Genomic DNA, 20,904 nt, shown 5'->3' with positions numbered 1-20,904 from the left:
GTTTTAAAAGTTGACAATAAAGGAGCAAATGTTCCATAACTTAAGAGCGGCAACACTAAAAAAAAAGGCGTCAACCCTAAACGTACAACCTACCAAGGAATGGTTTAGTTCGAGCTAAGTTAAGGATGGTGGGGGGTTGAATACAAATGCCTTCCGCACTTTTCAGATTTTCATTGTGAACACTTTGAAAACCAGCTGTCTTTTTCCTTTCGCTTCACGACTAAACGCCACTTTCTGTTGTGCTATCAGATAAAATAACATTTAAAAAATGCATTTCGAGGTTGGTTATAAGTCTGACAAAATGTGGAAAAAAAAAAAAAACATGTGGGATGTCTATATCCTCTTGCAAGGGCCTGTAATTTAAACCCTGTGGAGGAGTAGCGGGGAGGATCTTCCCATGACAGACAGCGTGGTGTACTGCAGTGTGCATTTCAAGTCACGAGCAGGGAAAGTTTGCACTTCTCACAGAAACAATCGATAAGTTCAGTAATACTTTACAGTTGCACTGACTCGCGGCTTTGTCTTCCTACAAAAGGATTTGTGTTGGATCGCTGCGGTGCAGTCTCACCTCCCAAGCGCCCTCGTAGTTCTGCTTCTTGAGGCGGACGGCCCAGTTATCGAGGCACGCATCAAAGCAGTGGTCCATGCTGAGGATAACGGGCCGGCTCAGGACCACCCCCGGAGGGCCGCAGCTCACAATGGGGCTCAGGAGCGTCTGGCAGCCGGCCAGCGGTAACCTGCGGCAGCAGCACAAAGAGGCCGGGTGAATTAAGACGAAGTGGTTGCAATTATTTAGATATTAGGGAGAATTTACGGCTTTCTTTGAGGCCGGATATGACACTGCCACCTCGGCAAATTATCCAGCAGCTGGAACGCGGAATAATTAAAGCCTGCCGGACTCGCCGACGAGCTGCGCCAAGACGTGAAGACTGAGCAACGTTCTAGCACTATCTCAGCGGGCTGCCATGGCTGGGCTTCCAGAGGATGAGTGCAGCAAGCCAGATAAACATTGCTTTCCAAACAATTCATTTAACTTAAACAGTGCACAGCCTTGTAAAAGGCTACGTTATTTATTTACATCCCTCCTCCACAGTACTGGCACAGCCTCTTAAGCCGCTCCTAATGGAACAGAAGAGCATCAAAACAAACAGCCTGGTGGCATTCAGGGAAGACTGCCAGTTAGACAGCGCTAAAGAGACCCACCTTAAATCTTCCTTCCGCTGAACAGTCAGATAAATCTCATAGATCTTCCCTCTGGGGATGGCCTCGGGAGGAATGAGCAGGCTGATTCCTAATGCAAATAACAACAAAAGGGAGAGAAGGGGGAGGGGGTGTGAGCGAGTGGGGGACAGGCTCATTTGTTCTGACTGAACAGTGCTTTTGTCATCTCACAAAGGAAGCCAGCCCACTCAACAAACTGTACGCGTGGAAAAAAGAGAGAATTAAGAAAAAAAGAAATAAAAAACCCAAAAAAAACCCAAATCTTTTCTGAAGGTCAGAGGCAGCCTCCTTCAGGTGCAGCGGATGCAAATCTGTGCGCCGGCAGCCGTGGCGGCACACGTCCCCGATGTCAACAATTAGCTGAGACAAAAGCTCGCGCTGCAGCGCGGTTTAAATGTCTTCCGTCTGCCACAAAGTAGATAATTGAGACCATGGAACAGACTACTTCAGGAAAATTGCACTTCCCCAGGAGGGTGTTAGAAACGCACGTCGGAGAATACGGAGAGATATCGAGGCAGTTTGAGTGCTGCAGCATTTATGTTGTGATTCTTCTGCTAAAATTACCCACTCAGAATGCCATTTCGAATGTGGGCCAAACAGTGAATGTGACACTATTTTACACAATCTCTCAGTTTTAAACTGGGCCTGTTCGCCATGAAAGAGCGTCTGTTTGAGGCGGGCGAAGGTGCCTGGATGTTTGCGTCCGCGTCTGAATCTATAAAGCGTGTGCTCGCTCTGAAGCTGTGATGAATGACAGAATAACTCCCTTTTTAGTGGATGCATGCGAGTGTAAGATTTCTTTCCTTCCTGGGTCCCTATGAGAAGATAGGTGCCAATGCGTGGTATAGTCAACATGGCTTTGAGTTAATCCATGCATAAAATATCTGTAAGAGGCAGGCAAAGAAAACACACACACACACACAGACACACACAGCACACACACAGGGAGAGCAGTGGTGAAGAAAACAGGAAAAAGGACCCTTTTCTTCCAGAAGATATTGTCGTGCTGGCATCAGCTAATCTGGACAGCCTACAAAGAGCCAAGTGGAAAAACTGTCTCCCAGTATAATTATATAAGCTCTGTACTCTGCTGCTGAAGGGAGGAGAAGCAAAACAGCAGAATAATGGTGGAGGACTTTTTTTCTTTTTCTTTTACATTGCATCTGTATAATCTTTGAGTATTTTTATTCCTCCATCCAGGCTCTTAGCACACGGATGACATTTGTGGACGCGGGCTACAGTGACAACCTGCTCTGCCATTAGTCAGAGGCTTGATTGGCAAGAAAAAAGAAAAACACACACACACAAAAAAAAAAAACAGTTTTAAGGTTTTATTCCCGGGATCTTGCCAAGTACAACGTTGTTTTTGGCACAAACTCATTCCGTCTCAGAACATTCGTTTTTAACTATTCATGCTGTGCTGTCAAGATGTAGGTCACATTTTGACCAAATTATTCACCTTAGATGCCACTAAAGGAACAATTCCAGCTTTCTCTGTTATTCTTAGTTTTTTTTTTCTGTGCGATTCTGGGACACCATTTTTTTTAAAGCTACGACTCAGATTTTTTAAGACAATCTGTCAAAATCACTAGTTTATCACTCACACAACTACATTACACGATCAGGCTTACTATTTGTTTTGCCATTATGTCGTTATTTTTTTTTAAATCAAAATACAACCAACCCTCCTGAACCCTTTTCTATGTGAACAGGTCTCTGGCAACATCAAATAAGGGAACTCATCGGAGCTTCCTTTAAGTGGGCCCACATTCATTACCTGCTTTCTTTTTTTCAAATCTGTTTTTCATCTCATGCTTTTTTCAAGGATGTTTACTTATTATATGTATTTTGTACAGATGCAACTAAACATTTGAGCTGGAATTATGAACAATGCGTGCATGGAACGACAATAAATCGGAGGGGTTTATGAACAGGACCAGAGCAGGCTGAACTCACGAGATTCTGTTAGCAACGACCTTCAACCATTATTTCAAGTCCACTTGCTAGAACAGGAAAAAAAAATTCAAGACCCAAAAATCGACCGATACGTCCATCAAAAACAGTCACTAAGCAGACACATAATAAAGCCAATCCTAGCTGACAACCTCACCATTTATGTACCTGCTGCACAACCTAGTGCTACATGGAAAGGAAAAGAAGAAAAAGAGTTGTACAAGTAAGCTAAAAATGGAAGAGTTCAGACCGCATTTAATGCCATTGTACTCTCAAATCCTCTTACAAGCTAAATACGTCATTTACTCATTACACGATTGGCAAATGCATATTGACACAATCAGAAAGACCCAAAGCAAACTCTAAATATCTTGGTAACAGCTGAAGTTTCGATCGTCTTCATTGTCACTGTTTACTTCAGCTTCGCCGTCGTGGTTTGTTGGTCAGCGGAGCCGAACTCTGGCTCCAACGCGAGTTTGAACCTCGTGAAAGTTAAACGCTTTACAACCGGTGTTATAATCTGTCAAATGTTACTGGTCTGGCAAAAACCCGTCACTAATCCTGCCCGATCGGCTCAGTTATTCACCTCTTTTGATGCAATTGACCGACAGATACGCAAAGAACAATTTGCAGTTTGCTTTAATCGGCGTGCTTTTTACACCGCTGGAGACTGTTTTTAACCCATTAGAACGCAATGTAACATGTTTGTCCACCAGTTACAGTTTAGCAGCCGCCTCGGGTCCAAACGAGCGGGGTATTTAGGGGAAAACGTTCCCCTTTAATCACTTGCTAAAAACAAGCTTTTAATGCACTTTTGGGGCCGCATCCCGTCCCCCTGAAGGCAATGACTGCTTGTTTCTGCCTCATATTAAGTCCTTAAAGACGTTTACGTGTGTGTTATCCTTGCACAAACCTATTAGGGAGCCCATATGAAGGGGGTTTCAAGCCGAACAAGACATCGCGATGTTTATAGGACTCAGCTGTTCCTATTAAACTCTCCTTGTTAACATCCAGTCGGACACATTACAGCAGGTGTAATAAAGCAGCAGAATGGCCTTTCTCTCAGAGCAGTTCTTCATAAACAGTAGCAGCAGATGTTAAATTGTTTGGATGATTTATGCACCGTTTGTTTAAAGTTTAGGTGCATTAGAGAAGATTACTTAAATCTCCTTGCCAGACATGAAGAGACAGTGACTGAATTAAACATTGCTGTCTGTACAGCATAACTTATGTCTCGTGCGAGCATATTGGTGATTGCACATGTTGTTTGTACAGCTTAGTTGCGTCTTTTGTGATGTTACAAAGATTTAAATGAACTCGTGCAAATAATACTGTATATTGAACACTCTTTAGTTAGGCAGCTGAGGGCTCTCCGGTCTAAAATGCAAATGAACACAAAGGAGTGCATTGTTGCGGGTTGAAAGAAACAATAATAAGAATAAGAATCTGGAAGTGTAGTAATCATTCACATTCCTCTCACCCGAGTCAATAGGACGTAGCGTCACATTTTGGCACAAGTCACTAATAGCTCTGCCCATTCTTTACAACATAAGTCAAGCCCAGTCCGATTGGATTGAAATCATCAGCTAACATCAATTTTCCAGGTTTTGCCATAGATCTCAACCAAATTTAGGTCTGGACTTTGACTGAGCCTTTCAGATGAAGGCTGATCTAAACCATTTCATTGTAGCGCCCTGGCTGTGTGCGTCGGGTTGTTAAACATCTGCACCAGTCAAAATCTTCCTTTAATAGATTTTCTTTCAGGTGTGCCCTGCATTTAACTCCAGTTATCTTCCCATCAACTCTGACCTCGTTCCCTGTTGCTGGTAAACAAGAGGCTCCCCTCAGCATGATGCTGCCCCCGCCGTATTTTGCTGCAGGGACCATGTGCTCAGGGTGATGTGAAGTGTTTTCAACCACACACCGCAATTTGCATGGAGGCCAGAAATTTAATTTTGGTCACATCTGATTTGAGCACCTTCTTCAGTGGCCTGCACAATGTTAGTATAAAATTTAATCAGGACTTCTTATGGCTTTCTTACAACATTCGTTTCCTCTTACCACACACACATAAGGGCCAGATTTGGATTCTGATCTAAGCTGTAGATCTCTGGAGCCCTTCCTGAGTGACGAGGTTGATTCACTATTTAATGTACTTGATGCGGAGACAGCTAGTTTAGCTGGAAGGCCATGTCTTGGTACATTTTATCAGACTCTTTTGTCACACTTTTGGAGAACAATCACATAATTTTCCTGCCAATTCTTAATTAGAGACTACTATGTGATGGTTGTCCCTTTTTCCTACTTTTTCAGATAAAATGGCAAAAAGACACATTAAAGTTGGCAGTTTGTGAAACAATATGAAAAACTTAAAGTGTCAGGAATATTTCGGCAAATAAGTGTACACATTAAAAGCCGAAACAACCACAATAAGACCGCTTAGAGAGGATGGTCAGCTTATAAATTGATCAGATTGGTGTAAAAAGGCAAGAGGGCTTTCCCTTTAGCTGATGCTAAAATAACCCAAAAGTTTTGGATTATTTGGGAGTTTGTCCATTAGGAAAGTAAAGTATTGAACCAACACATTTAAGCAATGTATAACTTGCAAGGAGGGGAGTTTTAAGAAGAAGCCTTAATAGTGGCTGGTTTTAGCATCCCATTCTTTAGGAAAACACAGAGCATTAAGATATCGTGCATGTACTAGCGCCGTGCTGCAGGTCGATAGTTGTTTATGGCTTTTTGTCTGATTTAACGTCTCCATAAAGTAAAGATGAACAATGCTGTTTATCTCCGCTACATTTAATGATCTATACAACAGAGAAAAGAGATACAATCCAACACAGCATGAATGAAGAACCCACCTGTATTGGGGATGGTCAACCGCCCACCCAGGAAGTTGAAGGTCCCGTAGGAGGTGTTGGCCACATCACGGGGGAGAGTTTTAAAGTAGGTCTGAGTGGACAGCCTGCTCACAAACTCTGCAGGGTCTGAGTTTAGCTTGCCGTTGTGCAGAGTGTGTGAGCCGTTGGGTAGCGGGTCCAGCAGAGGCCCGTTGGTCATGGAAAACTTCCCGGTGGTGTCGTGGCGAGAGCGCAGCGTGCCCTGGTAACTGGTGGTCGTCAGATCAGGCTGGATGGTAAGCAAATGCGAGTTCTCTGTTTGAATAATGAAAACGGAGAGAAGAAAGGAAAAAAAAAAGGGAGATGTGTGAATCTCAGTGAGTGGCGGGCGGGAGGAGCAGGGGACACCAGCGTCACACAGACAGACCTCACACTCTAAAGCAAATTTGCAACACGCGCAGAGAACTGCAACAAAACCTAAAAGAGACACACGGTACAGAAAACAGAGCATTCAGACATTCACACATAACAACGCATAAACACAAACTCCACCCAACGCCACTCCATTCCCACCCCACCCGCTCCTGCTCGATCACTGCCTGTCTTTTTAGCATCCGCACAATCAGTCCCAAACAGAACTCAGATGCAGCTTAGCATCCAGAGTGCATAAAGGCTTTTTATTTTCACGGTGAATCACGGCCACTGAGACCCAGTCCCCCCCCCCCCCCCCCCCCCTCTCCGTCCGCCTCAGACAGTTGTATTTCTATTACTAGCTGTTAAACCTCAGAGGCTCCACACAGGCAGTAAACAGAGTGGGTACATTTCCTGACAATGAGGTGGTGGCGAAACATAATGTGCCAGGCAGGCAAATAAACAGCTCATGAACACACACACACCTATTCATAACTCATCCTTGGACCACCAACCACAGTAAATACATTCACACCAACTCCACTACAACAGGCCAACAGGCTCAGTGCTACATGTGGACAAATGCTTCATGGTCACAGTGGGGAGACGGACAGACGAGGGTAAAACAAAGAACAGTGTCCTACTGCTGTGGGGAGGCCTTCGTGGCCGTGGTGCCCACACACCTGGCTTGCTGGGCTTAATGCCCATAGGCTGGAAGCCAGTGGTGAGGATGGAGGAGTCCGCCACATCCGCGTCCAGGCCCTCCTTCTTGCGCCGGTAGACCAGGACGACCACGATGAGCAGCAGGGTCAGACAGAGGGCCACGGCCACCATGCCCACGTACAGCGCCACGTCCTCGGCCCCGCTCACGGCTGCAAGCAGAGGAGGCAGAGACGCTATTAATCAAGGTACTCTGGCGGCCTCGGGTGTTTATTTCTTCAATGGAAAAACCTTGAGGACTTTTTTAGTTGCATGAGGTCAGTGTGTTTATCTCAGATTGTAGTTTCATGATCTAGAAAACTATGAGCTAAAAGCTTGGGTTATAGATTTTTTTTTTGCTATTTTAGCACACTGGTAAGGCTTTGGCCTTTTCCTTTTGAATTTATTTAAAGAATAAATACAATGACATAAAAAAGTAAGTACAGAGCTCCAAAAATCTAGCAAAACCATTTTTCTGCAATATCTCTCTTACACCACTGTCAAAGAACTGTGGCCCACTCGTCTTTTACAATGATTCTGTCTTGATCTGCAGATTAGAGGCTGATATTTTTTCAAGGATCCCACAGGATGGGAGTCAACATTAGTAAATATCACGGGATTGGGACGGTACAGGATTAAATATCAACGGGAGCAGACGGGAGCGGGAGTAAACCAATAGCAGGTACAATAAACTGGGATCGATGCCAAAAAATTTAATAAAATAGAAAATCAATAGTGTAGGATCGCGGCCGCCATTTTGTAGTTTTTTCCCCAAGAAACCTAAACTATAATGCAAGTCAAAAGAACTACACAACAGAAGCAAACAGTGCTTCCGATCTATTTTTTCCGCCCGCGCTCAAAAACAGAAATGGGGGTGGGGGGGTGGGTGGGGGGACAACCTCTAGTGATGAACTCAACCTGGAAAAGTTGGATTTGCAATGCAAAGTCAGAAGTAAGGACTTATCTATTAAACTCACAGAGCGACTGTAAAGTTGCAAATATTAACAAACTTGACGAGACTTGAATGTCACAGTGTTAACACTCAGTACCCTGCTTGTAAAACGTGTTTCCTGGACTCATTTTCCAATGTGCAACAGTGTTATAATACGGCCAATAACTTAAAACTACTTTATTATTTTATTTAGTATTATTTGAACAGTTTTTTTTTTTTTTCTGTTTTAACCCACTAACTGAACAACGTGTTAACACTTCTCTTTCACTTTTTAAAAAAAGTAAAACATGTCTACTTCCATGTCTGGTTGGATAAAAATGAGACGGAGCTGACTGGACCGGCTTTTCCTGGGTCCAGTTAGCTCCGACTCCAGCTCCACATCACGCCCGAAATTAACATAACTCACTCTCAATTTGTGATAAGATAATAATAATAATAATTATAATCTCTCTCTCAAGTTTTGATAAAAGTTGAGAGGTCTGTCTAACAATGTGTTTAATGTTCGATGGGTGTATTGGTTCTGATAGTAAACCCTAATTAGTTTGTGGATATTTTATTGCAAACGGAAAAATACTAATATGCTTGAATGATAGTCAACTTTTTCTTTTACAAAAATGAGTTTTTGAACCATTGAGGTACATTATCTAAATTGTGAAAGTAATGCCTTTATGTACTTTTTTCTTAATTGAGTATATATCTCTTGCTAGGTGCATTTTTCTTTAGTTTCAGCAATTTCAAACATAAAAGTAACTTAATTGTTCATGTGAAACAATTACTTAATGAATTAGTAAAAGGCAACATTGTACATTTTGTTAATTCAACTAAGACAGGCATGGTCTGTTTCCTTGTTTTTTACTTTTATTGTTTATTTAACATTATTCCTTTTACTTTAACTGGCCTTTACAGCTAAAACAGGAACTTAACTGACCCTTCATAGACATTCAGGTTTAAGATATTGCCAGAAAACTTAATGAAGACAACAAAAATGGGAGTGGCAAAGGAGTGGGAGTCATTCGGAATGGGAGCGGGATGGGAGTGGGAGTAATTTTACCAGGAGTGGGACGGTACTGGACTTTTTTTTCCTACTCTGGCCCGGGATTGGGACGGGACACAAATTTATTCTGTGGGAGTGGGATGGGACAGGAGTGAAAATCCACTTCTTTTGTCACCCTCTACTGCGGATGTCTGAACCCAGCCACGTCCACCTGCTCTGCGCCAATCAAGCTCAAATCTCACACCTGTTGTCTACCTTAGGCGATATAAGCTCTACACAGACAGCGGCAGATTTATCAAAAGCGTTTTTCCAGTAGATGTCCAGGATTCCTTCCATGCCTGATTACCATGTCATGGCCTCGATCATGTCTTCTGGATTTCGCTGCCTTGCTCTACCCTTGAGCCTCTCCTAGTCCCTGGACTTGTCTGATTACCAGTGCATGACCCAACTCTGTCCCTTGGATTCGGATCATGCCTCTGCCATCTAGCCTGACATCTTTGCAGTGAGTAAGCCAGCCCTCGTCACTGCCAGGTTGTTCCCGCTTCTCCTGCAGAGGTTCTGACTGAATCCAGGTGTTACAGGTTTAAATAAACCTTTTGTAGCAACTTTGTGTCTGGCTAAATTTTTGGGTCTTCTGTCTGGAGAGAGATTCTTTAAATAAGTGAAATCTGCAGGCATTTGTACAACTCTGTTGAGGCCAGTTAAAGGTAGTCAGTCATGACCGGACTACAGTAACCATGTAATTCCTTCTTATTCAAATCCTTTGTTGATTCCCAGCTGTACTTTGGATCATTGTCACATTGCATGAAGCAGTTAAAGCTAAGCACCTCATATCTGTGGACAGACAGCTTCACACGCGACTCCCAAAATGCCGAGGTAAACAGAGGTGTTGCTGTTTATCTCATTGCAAAGATTCCTGCAGAACAAGCTCTGTTATATTTGAAAACTTCTCAAAGCTGCTGTCTCACCAAAGGATATAACTTGGGAAGTCTCTCGGTTCAGACACTGTAACGACCATGCTAAAAGAAGCCACACCCTGCCTGTCTCCCCCCTTCGAGTCCCGGACCGTCTACCTTTCTTCCACCTCTCTCTCTACCCCATTTACCCCCAAAACACATCTTTGGAGTTTGTTACATGGTAGCATATAAATGTTTCACACTTATATACTTTCAAATTAAAATTGTCATTCACAATTCTCAGTATTAGCGTTAAACTTAATTCCCACTTATACACCAATAAGCATATTTGTGGGAATGGTAGGTATAGCGCATTGAAATGTCACGTGGATTATAGCCAATGTTCAAGCATACCAATCTATTGACTTGAAATCCATCACTTAGCTGTTCCTGCAGTCTCTAAGCAGCTGTACTGCTGGTTTTAACTCAGTAAAAGTTTCTATGATATCCAAGCCTAGTAACATTCACAACTATCTTGAAACGTTGACTTCTGAATAGATTAATAGTTGTGCATGTTTGGTTTGTGGATAATACATTTTGCTTCTTCATAAATTGCGAGCAATGCAATTAATTATAGATGCATAGCTGGAAAAAAACGATATCACACGATATAATCCACGCTTGTATAACGTGTTAGTATGTGCATTGATATAAAATGTTGGTCAAAACTGAAATCAGGATTTTGAACACAAACATTTAGAAACATTGTCTTTATTGGATTTAAAAACAGAACATGAGGGTAGGATAGTTTAGTGGCAGCAAATCTGAAACTGTTGGAAAGCTGTCATACTTCTTTTTTTATGGTTCCCAAAGTTTTATTTCAGGTCAATACTTCATACTTCTCCAGACTCAAATTCATTGAGTTTTTGAAATGTAAATACACATGTTCCCTCTCGATTTGTGCAAATATATTATAATGTTCCGACAAAATAGACACAGACTTAACAGAGACTAGATGGATGGATGGACAGACAAATTGATGAACGGGTGGATCACAGTTCAAACATGGATGAATGGAAATAACGTTTGCACAGTGAGACAGAAAATCCTATCTGAAAATACAACTATTTTTCTTTTTTCAAACTTATTAAAACCTGAAATAATACCTAAATGAAGTTTGAAACTTCACCAGAATCCACAGGATCCCTGTTTTTTGTTTTTATTCAGGAATTATATTGTTTCTCCAGGATGTTATTCTATCTAGGCATTATGTTAACCCACATAAATTCAATTCAATTAAATTTTCTTTATATAGTGCCAGTTCACATCTCAAGGCAATTTACAAAGTCAAATTCAATCAAATCATCGAGGTTGGTCAAAAAGTTTCCTGTCTAAGCAAACCAAGTAGATTGTATCAAGTCTTGACAAGCAGCATTCACTCCTCCTGAAAGAGCGTAGAGCCACAGAGGACAGTCGTCTACATTGTCCATGGCTTTGCAGCAATCCCTCATACTGAGCATGCATGAAGTGACAGTGGAGAGGAAAACTCCCCTTTAACAGGAAGGAAAACCTCCAGTAGAACCAGGCTCAGTGTGAACGGTCATCTGCCTCAACCGACTGGGGATTAGAGAAGACAGAGGAGAGACACAAAAAAGCACAGAAGCACACATTGATCCAGGAATCCTTTCTATGTTATATGGTAATGGCCGATGATGGTCGAGTCAAAAAGTTCTGCTTTTATAGATAGTATAACATTGAATTCAAACATGTAAGGAATAACTAGTGACTTATCCACTTGTTGCTTCGACATCCTTCAACTTGAACTACAAAATAGCTCAGAGAAATAAAAATGGCGGATCTGTGAGACTGATAAGCCGGACCTCCATATCCTTGTTTAGCAGCTCCGCAGCAAATACTGTGACGTAATTGTTCAAAAGAAATCTACGCAACACCCGGACAGACTACATAACATCCCCTTCAACTCCTGCTCAGGTTTTAAACGACTACTTGTTACTTTGTTCATATTATTATGACATGTAAACTGTCACAACTGACAGTAAGTATATTAACTTTTTCTACATGGCTGGGTATCTTAGGCGAACATGTGGCTCCTTTTTTACCATCTTTTACTTTTTACAACACTCCCATGTGAGAGGGTGGGACAAGAAGAAGAAAAATCCAAGATTTACAATCTTTATTGACTTTTACTGACAGCATAAGCGCATCCTCCTTCCCAACAGCTCAGGCCAGAAAGTAAACAGTGTATGCGTGCGGTCGTGTGGACTTAGTGTGAGTGTGTGTTTTTGCGGGCGAATGGGATTTGCTACAGCTGTCTCCCTGTGCTGCTGGAATTCGGTGGCGGAGGTGGAGGATTCTCCCAAGGCCTTTGTAGAGCACCATTGTGCCCGGAAGCCACTGGGGCGTAGTGCTGTCAAGCGAACACAGCCAAGGAGGGGACACAACGAGCAGTGCAGCACTGAGGGATGGGGAACAACAGAAAAGGTTAAAGTGCTGCAGGCTGCGCGTGTGCTGAGTTGACAACAAAAGGAGGAGGACAGGCCAGAAGAGAGGAGACAGGAACAAATGTAGCAGAAGGAAAATTACAATTAAAAGGCAAACAGGAGGGCTGAGCATTGTGTCTGCGACGGGCTGTTTGTAGGAAATTAGCACTCCTATCAATAACACTTCCCAAAATAAAACCAATTAAGACCAGAGTCGTCATTTTGTCATTAATATTTGCAGCCATTCATTATGATTTCGAAGCGACAGGCCTTAACTTGAGCTGCATTAACCTTTACAAACAACCGTTTGACATTTCAGAATGGCGTTAGTGAATCAGAGGCATGCAAGGGAAAATTAAAACAGCAGTCAAATAAAAAAAAATATTCTAGATGGATATTTATCCGTTGTTTTGTATTTCATTGTCCTTCACTTCTGCTCTTGGTTTGAAATCTCTTTCTTTGGACAAAGCTAGGCTAGAAATTGAAAGAAAATGCCCGAATCTGTTTCATGGGGGATTATCTCAGTACAATCTGATACTTTAAGTAGAGGGATTATAGGCAGCTAACCTCTATGGCAACTCCTCGTTCAGCCAGAGATCTCTTGACAAGTAATCAATCGTGAATGACTGGCGAAAGATAAACACGAGATTGTGTGTTTCTTTTTGTTCCTAGCACATATGTACAGAACACACTTGGGAGGTGCACTCCCATCCTCTCTGCACTTCTCATATTGTCCATTTACCTATGTGCTCCTCTCTGTCTCTGACTCCGTTTTCTCTTTGTGTTTTTTTTTTCTCCATCTGTTTCCTCAGGCTAGCACAGAGGTGCTTAACTCTGGGCAGCCTGGCTGAACCCTCCACCTTCCACAACGAGCTCCAGAAACAGGAAGGGGAGACTTGCTGCACCTCTCATTAAATATCCCAAATCCAATTGTTTTCGGTGAGCCAAAGGCCAGATGACGCTGTGATATTTGGACGGGTTTGTTCTGCAGGCTGTTGAGGGATGTTTGGTCTCACAAAAGACAAAACAACACCCATCAGATAGGAGAACAGCCACCTGTTTTCTACTGATTTAGATTAGCCAGTTTGCTTTCTGAGGACGCACCAAAGACACCTGGCAAAGCCAAAGAGATCCAATATCTCTGCGCTTCCTTTTTCTCTTCAAGCACACCGCTCTCTCGCATCCAAACAATAAAGTCAGTCAATCAGACTACTCCCCCCTCCCTTTCTTCCTCTCTGTCCACCTCTCTCATCCTCTGCCCAGACTGTAATCTCTGGTGGCTTATCAGAGCATCACTGAGTGAAGTTTTATCTGACCCACCAGGTGTCGCAGCCAAACGATCCCAAAGCTCACCGCAGCTCCTCCTGGCCTGCATTCATTGATTCTCATGATGCCGGCCAATAATTGAAAGGACATCCATCACACTTTTAATTGACACAGCTAATCAGCTTTTATAATTGGATGGGCTCTGCTTTAGTCCCTCTCCAAAGTGCCCTCTCTTTCCATGCACTCCATACCAATTTGCGCCTCCTCCTCTCTGTCATCCGTCACTGCATCCTCCACTTCTACTTGACTTAATTGCACAACTTTTGATTCTCTTTGTCTGTGACCTCTCATCATGATTGGCACCTGCCTGTAGATGCTCTGCAGATGTGATGCACTCACCCCCCCCCCCCCCCTTCTTCTTCTTCTTCCACAGATGACCGCAAGGCAATCTCTTTATACCCCCAGAGCTTTCACCTCAGTTCGTCAGACTGGCTCCAATGCCGGCTGGTTAAGGATCAGTTTCTGACTTGAGATGGACCGGTATAATTCATCCCCTCTGAGGCAATGTATCTGGCCTCTGTTAATGTTTGGATTCTTGCTGTATTGACAGTCAGCGCAACACCCCCAGCTCTCTTCAGGGTTGTTATTCGTTTTGAAAGGACACAGTTACAGAAATTCACCATAAACTTGCAAAAAACATAGGAAGGAAGGAAGGAAGGAAGGATGGAAGGGAAGGTGAACTATGTATGTATGGATGAATGGTTGGACGGCAAATATTTGCATGGATAAAATGATTGACGGATGGATGATGAATGAATGGAAGTATAGATGAATGGGTAGATGAATAGATGGACAGATGGATGGATTATGTATTCATAGATGGATGGATGAAGGAAATATGTGATGGATGGATGCATAAATGGACGGAAGGATGATTACATTGTTAGATAAATTAATTGCATGATGGAATGTATACAGATGGCTAGATGAATAGATAGATGGATTATGTATGTATGTATGCATGGATGGATGTATAGATAGTGATGGATGGGCGGATGGATGAAATCTGAAAACGCAATTATGATTTCAGTAAACTATCTTCTTTTTTCCAATCTTATCCAAACCTTGAAAGCACTTTGATTCCAAACTTTTCCAGGCTGCGTAGAAAGCCCGTCTCTACCTGCTCCTTTCTCTCGGCTGCATTGATAAATAAGAGTTTTAGAGCCTCCCGTGCTTCCTCCCCAGGGCATTTATCAGGAGACGAGAGAATATATTTCATCCCATGGCCAATCCTAGTCGCTTGCCTGAAGATGAATTACCCCCGACTTCTTAAGGTCAGGGAAATATGGCTACTAAAACTCTCAAAGTGAACGTGACCATTACTATCTCCACAATACAGTCGTCTCATCCCTCAGCGGGGTCCTGGTGAAATATAGTCCAAAATAAATGCTCAGCTATTTTTCACACAGCCACCGTGACCCTGCTCTGGCAAACAAACTCATAAAGAAAAAACAAAAAACAAAAAACATGGCAGCAGTTTGCCGCCAAATTAGCCTGAAAATCCAAAAGCAGGCTAAAGATAAATGAATACTTTCCACCGTTCTTTGTGACACGGCGAAATAGGCTGCTGCTGAGAATTATGTCCATTATCTTCATTACACACGTTAAGTGAAATAATTGTCGCATTTTGTTCTAATTTCCTGAGCCGTTAAAAGAAGGGGACCATTGTTCTCCCCCCACTCCCCTCTGTGTGTCCTCCAACACCTGTCTGCCATTTAGGCTGTGGCGTGGCGCCAGCACGTTCATCATTTCCATGCGCTGATTTTGCATACCTAGATCTTGGGCTCGACATGTTTGCTTTATGAAAACAATCCTCCGCGGTTCAAATCTGTTTGTTTTCCAGCTGTAACCCAAAGCCGAGACCGAGGATTGGCTTTCACGTGCAGCGCCCAAAGCAATAACCTCTCCTGACGTGTCATTTTTAACATAATGAGGGAGATCACAACCCCAGACAGAGGACAGCTTTTGTTACATTGTGGCTCTGGATTACTCTGAAGCTGTTATTTTCAATTTACACTGGAAGAGGGGAGGCTGCCTTTTGTTTCGGGGGCAAGTTCTCCATCATAGCTAATAGCCCGCAGACATGGTTGAAGTTGGCAAGTTGCTGACGAGCCAAAACCATCTCGCCACTTTGCTTATTTTAATACTTCACACAGCACATGTCTACGGACTCGCATCTGCTAGGAACAGATTGGGATGGGGCATTCTTCAGAGGCCAGCGCTGCGCTCCACGCTGTCAGTATAAATACTCTGCGACTCTGCGTGTGACTGGGAGAGAAAGAGAGGAACAATGACGGGCATCTTTGTGTATATTTCCTGCCTCTCTGAGGAGGAGCTGCTGACCTTTGATGATTGGCCGACTGAGCTGCCTGGGATCACTGCACCCAGCCAAAGCCGCCCGCTGCTCGACAAAAGCAAGCACATGCCCGCAGAGCTCTATACATAATGCAGCATTTCACATACAGTAGATCCCAGCAGATACTCTCATTCAGTCCATTTGATCACATCAATCAGCGGCCGACACCACATTCCGGTTTATTAATTCATCGGCCCACGTCAGATGAATCCTCCATTAAGACGTGCAGTGTTTACCATGTGGATCAGCCAAAGAGCCCACTATTTATAGCCGTTTCTGTTCAAGACGCCGCCCTCATTGTCTCTGGACGGGAAGCGGCAATATGTTTCGGTCTTTGATATCTGTAGGGAATGATGGAGCTCTCTCTTCATGTCCATCTGGTCAGAGTTGGAGCCTGTGGTGCCTCTTTCTACGCGACTGCTGACTCTTGGCCATTTGCACTCTCTGGCTCTTAATCCTGACAGGAAGAAAAAAAAAAAACGCCTTCTTATAACACCCAGGGGAGGTAAAATAAATACATAAAAGTTAAGAGAGGCTGGCTCGTGGGCAACATGAATGCGTTCTCACCCCGAGAAGTATCCCGCCGAACTCATCCAAGCCAGCCATGTGCGTTTTCGCAGCCCATTTGGCTCGTGGTCATTTATCTGGCAGGTTGTGTTTTAATCAGTGGAGAGATGCTTCAATTCTCACCTCTATTAATAGGTCAGGGAGCAACAGAGAGCCGATCCACCAGGTAATACAGTGCATTATGCTAGCAGCAAGTGTCGCCCCGGTGTTAATTAGAAATGATCACCTGAAAAGGTCACCCAGGTGGGGATGAGCCAGCGGTGGGCCACAGATGAACCTCATGTGTGAAAGAGTAGCTCAAGGGAAAAGCAGCTTTTCTTTTACCAAACCCTGAGTGAGATGGACTCATCATTTGTCACGTGATGCTGATGCCAAAAGAAAGGGTTAAATGATTAATTTATGTAGTGAAAGGAAGAGGGTTACTTCTTGTTCTGCAGAGCTTTGTCAGCTTTATAAAAGGGAAAATCTGTCTTATTTTTTCGGATACCCTCTTTCGGCGTTGCCTACACATTTTTCACGTCGGTAATTAAAACTTTTCCAGACTTAAAGGAGCACAGCGAAAGAGAGCATTCCTCAAATTATGTCAAATCACTAAATTTAGAACAGCGCAGCTCGCATGCGTCGCGGCCATCTTGTGGTCGTACAAACAGAGCGGTAATGCTTGAATAGTTTCCTTGTATGAGTCAACTAGTGAACAGGTCTGTCCTGAATATCGCCTCTACAGACATATTATGGCAACAACAGAACACGGCTGCCAGAGTGACTTTCGATATAATGATAGTGACCATATGGAGTTTTTTTTCCATTGATTTGACCCCGAAAGATTACCAAGAAATGTGAGTGAAGGGTACGAGCGTGTAACCCAGAGGACTTTACTGTGGAAGCTGACCAAAGATCCCTATGTGCTCTACGTTTCCTCGGTGGAAGGAGCCAACACTTGAATTTCCAGACCTAATACCAGCGAGTCAGCGACTGCAACGTCTGTGCGGGTAGGCTACGTTTATTTGGCCTTTTCTCAACAGAATGAGAGAAAAACCCGTAATCCATAAGGGATGTTGATGTGAGCTTCAGCGTTGCATTTAGTCCGCTTATTAAGTGAGTTTGGGCTTGTCTTTTGCAACTTCCATGTGTCTGTGTTTGTGTTTTCTTGGGTTTGTTTTTGTACATGAGTCGCTTTTTTTGGCCTGTCGTTTTTCCGACAGAACGCCTTTTTCTGGTTATCGCTCCAACAAGAGCGGGGCTCATCAGCCCTCCCTCGACCAATGTGATACGAGCAGCAAAAGTACCAGCTAAATACAGGCATTGGTCATTATTAGAAGTGCCATCTATATTACAGTTGTGTGTGTGTGTGTGTGTGTGTGTGTACAGAAGGTGAGATGGGATCTGAGTGTCTGATTACAGCAAAAAATGTTGCTTATTGCAAAAAAGCTGTTTTTGCAATAAGCACGATAATAATTTAAAAGCCTGTAATAATTCACATATTTTTCTTAGTATTAGCTGTAATTCTATGCACATTCAGCGGCTTTCTTCCTTGCGTTTCATCCATTGTGCAAGAGGAGAAGACAGCCCTTCCTACCTTTCTACTGATACTGCTTTCTTTCTAGCCATTTTGAGGCTTCTACATATCAACCAACGTTTCAGGTCTTTTATGCTGTGTTTCCTCGATTAAAGCAGGTTGAAATGAAGCTTCTGGGATGTTGTCATCTTCCAAAATGATTGGTACTGTAGTTGTTGACGTTCTAGTTTGCACTCTTCGTCATTTGAAGGATGTCAGGATTTCTGCCCCCTCTGGTGACAAGTTGAAATGACACCAGTGCACGGGAGAAGAACAAAAGCATCTGCCGCTGCAACTGCATAGGTGTTTTGTTTAGAGGTGTAATGTATTCTTGGGTAAGACAGCTATAAACACTGAAGTTAGCCCGTGCTTTCTCGCTAATGCATCGATTACGGCAACTGCTGCAAATAGAGGAAAACTCATTTTACACGTCAGGCAATTGTAAGGACATGTTTGGGAGAGAAAATAAAATTATATTTATAATCTTTAAACTTACACAATGCTTCGTTAAATTAACAAAGTACAAAAGCCGACATTGGACAGGTTTCAAGTGCAGAAACATAAGTTCACTGTTAACTTATTGCTTCTGCCAAGGTCAGGTTATTATTAATACAATAAAAGCAACAACAGGAAAGAGGAAGCAATGAAGGTAGGAGACAAGGAAAAACGAAATCAAGAATGAGAAGAGGAAGCACAGAAACAAAGAAGGAAGGCACATGGGAAGCAACAATGAAAGGTAATATAAAGAAGGAAGGAAGATTGGAAGGAAAGACAAAGAAAGTAAGAAAAACGTTTAAAAAGTGGGGATAAAGTGTGAAAACACAACCATTTTTCCACACTTGTCCAGGTTCCACATAAATGCTGTTACTTATGGCAGCTAACAGGTGAAAAAACTACACCCGTTCACTCCTTCCTTGTACTCTTTATGATCCCCTTACTCTTCCTAACTATAGTTATAAAAGTCAATTATTCTTGACTTTATTTTAAAATCTATATTTGCTGTTGAGATCACTTGATCCCGTTGCCAGTGGCTAAAAATATGTCTTGAACGTCACATACGGTTGCGGAGGTGAACAGCGAGAGCCATGGTTTTTGCAGCGTGTGGGTGGTTTCTGCACTCACTCTGTGGGCACTGCTCGCTGGTACAGTTTATAGACTGGAGGTCGAGCCCCTGGCAGTCTTTGCCCCCAGTGCCGGGTGAAGGCTGGGAGCACTCCCTGCTCCTCCACATCGAACAATCTGCGCCGCACGCCGACCACTTGCTCCACTCGCTCCAGCCTCCGTCCACTACAAATATACACATAGAAAGCAAGGCTGAGGACAAAAAGACACACATGGCAACAAAAATAAAACCCTCTAATTTGCATTTCGGTTTATAGAAATAGAACTATTGATTGGAAAGCAAGCTGAAGGGCTTCAATGAAAGGATTTGAACACACAGTGAAGTTTATTAATAACAGGGAGTGGTAGATTTGCGTAAGATGGGAACATGTGGGCTAGAATGCTCTGTTTCCATTATGTGCAAAACCACTCGCTCAAAAAGTCCAAACCTGGTATTGATACCACACAGAACCATGCAAATGTGCTTGTGCATACTTTTTAAATCAGTCAGAGGCATTGGGAAACCACTGAATGTAAAACTTCGGAGGAGAGCCATGGTGTTTCTATTCTCCTCTCTTTGTTTATTTACGCCATGTAAAGCAGATGCAACTCAGATAAACCCCAGTGGTGTGAATGTGCTGTCACCTGGTCAGCAAACCAGATCTACAAACACGAGCCAGGTAGAGGTACACACACAGCGCCTCGCAAAAGTATTCATGCCCGATAACATTTCCACATTTTGTTCATTTACCACCACAAGCTTCAATGTGTTTTAGTAGGATTTTATGTGCTAGGTGAACTCAGAGTAGCACATCATTGTAAAGTAAATAGGAAAATAAAATCACAAATCTGACAAGCATGGTGTGCACTTGCATGAGTCAATACTTCGTAGGACTGCCTTTTGTCTGTGGTTAAGGCTGCAAGTCCTTTGGGTCTTCTACCAGCCTTGCACAACTAGAAACCTAAATTTGGTCCCACTTCATTCTAAAACAGCAATCCCACAGCATGATGCGGCCACCACCATGTTTCACAATGGGGATTGCATGCTCGCTGTAATTTGCAGTGTTAGTTTTCCCAAGCACATGGAAAAAAAGAGAAAAATAAACTCTTTCTCTCAACTGAGCAGAGCGCCTTATTTCACACGTTCACCGTTACACCCGCAACGCTTGTGCGCTAGACTCCTTCGACCTTTCTTTTTTAGCCACGGATTTCTTCATGACATTCTTCCATACGCACCGATTGTCCTGCCTGAGCTGTGGGTGTCTGCAGCTCCTCCACAGTTGCCACAGGCTTCTTGGCTGGTTCTCTGTCAGTTTGAATGGAGAGCCATGACTTCAGAGGATTGCACTTGTGCCAAACTATTTGCCCGGTTTTCCTGATGGCGTTCGTTCACTAATGTTCTCTAACAAACCTCTGCCGCCTTTACAGAACAGCTGCATTTATACTGAGGATAAACGACACAGAGTGGACTTCTAAATGCATTTAGTCGCACTGAATACGATTAAGGGGTGGCAGTGAAAAAGGACTGACTA

General features: G+C 43.1%; 1 protein-coding gene across 5 annotated transcripts in view; it reads right to left on the bottom strand.

Moving 5' to 3' along the window:
• The window catches only part of unc5a (unc-5 netrin receptor A), a 168,248-nt gene that overhangs the window by 21,869 nt on the left and 125,475 nt on the right, over positions 1 to 20,904 (bottom strand). For 2 of the 5 annotated variants that reach the window (XM_012864320.3, XM_021317446.2), the window contains 5 exons: positions 19,394 to 19,558; positions 7,109 to 7,297; positions 6,036 to 6,329; positions 1,204 to 1,291; positions 569 to 737 (listed from right to left, as the gene is read on the bottom strand). In XM_012864320.3, the coding sequence (XP_012719774.2) occupies positions 569 to 737; positions 1,204 to 1,291; positions 6,036 to 6,329; positions 7,109 to 7,297; positions 19,394 to 19,558 (905 nt within the window). Of the gene's footprint in view, positions 1 to 568; positions 738 to 1,203; positions 1,292 to 6,035; positions 6,330 to 7,069; positions 7,298 to 19,393; positions 19,559 to 20,904 lie in introns of all 5 variants that reach the window. The other 3 variants (XM_021317311.2, XM_021317403.2, XM_036126917.1) reach the window with 2 other exon arrangements.

Source organism: Fundulus heteroclitus, chromosome 23, assembly GCF_011125445.2.
Source record: "Fundulus heteroclitus isolate FHET01 chromosome 23, MU-UCD_Fhet_4.1, whole genome shotgun sequence".
In the NCBI taxonomy this organism is placed as follows: Eukaryota; Metazoa; Chordata; class Actinopteri; order Cyprinodontiformes; family Fundulidae; genus Fundulus; species Fundulus heteroclitus.
Note: the sequence above shows the minus strand (reverse complement) of the source record. Positions and strands in the feature narration are given on the sequence as shown.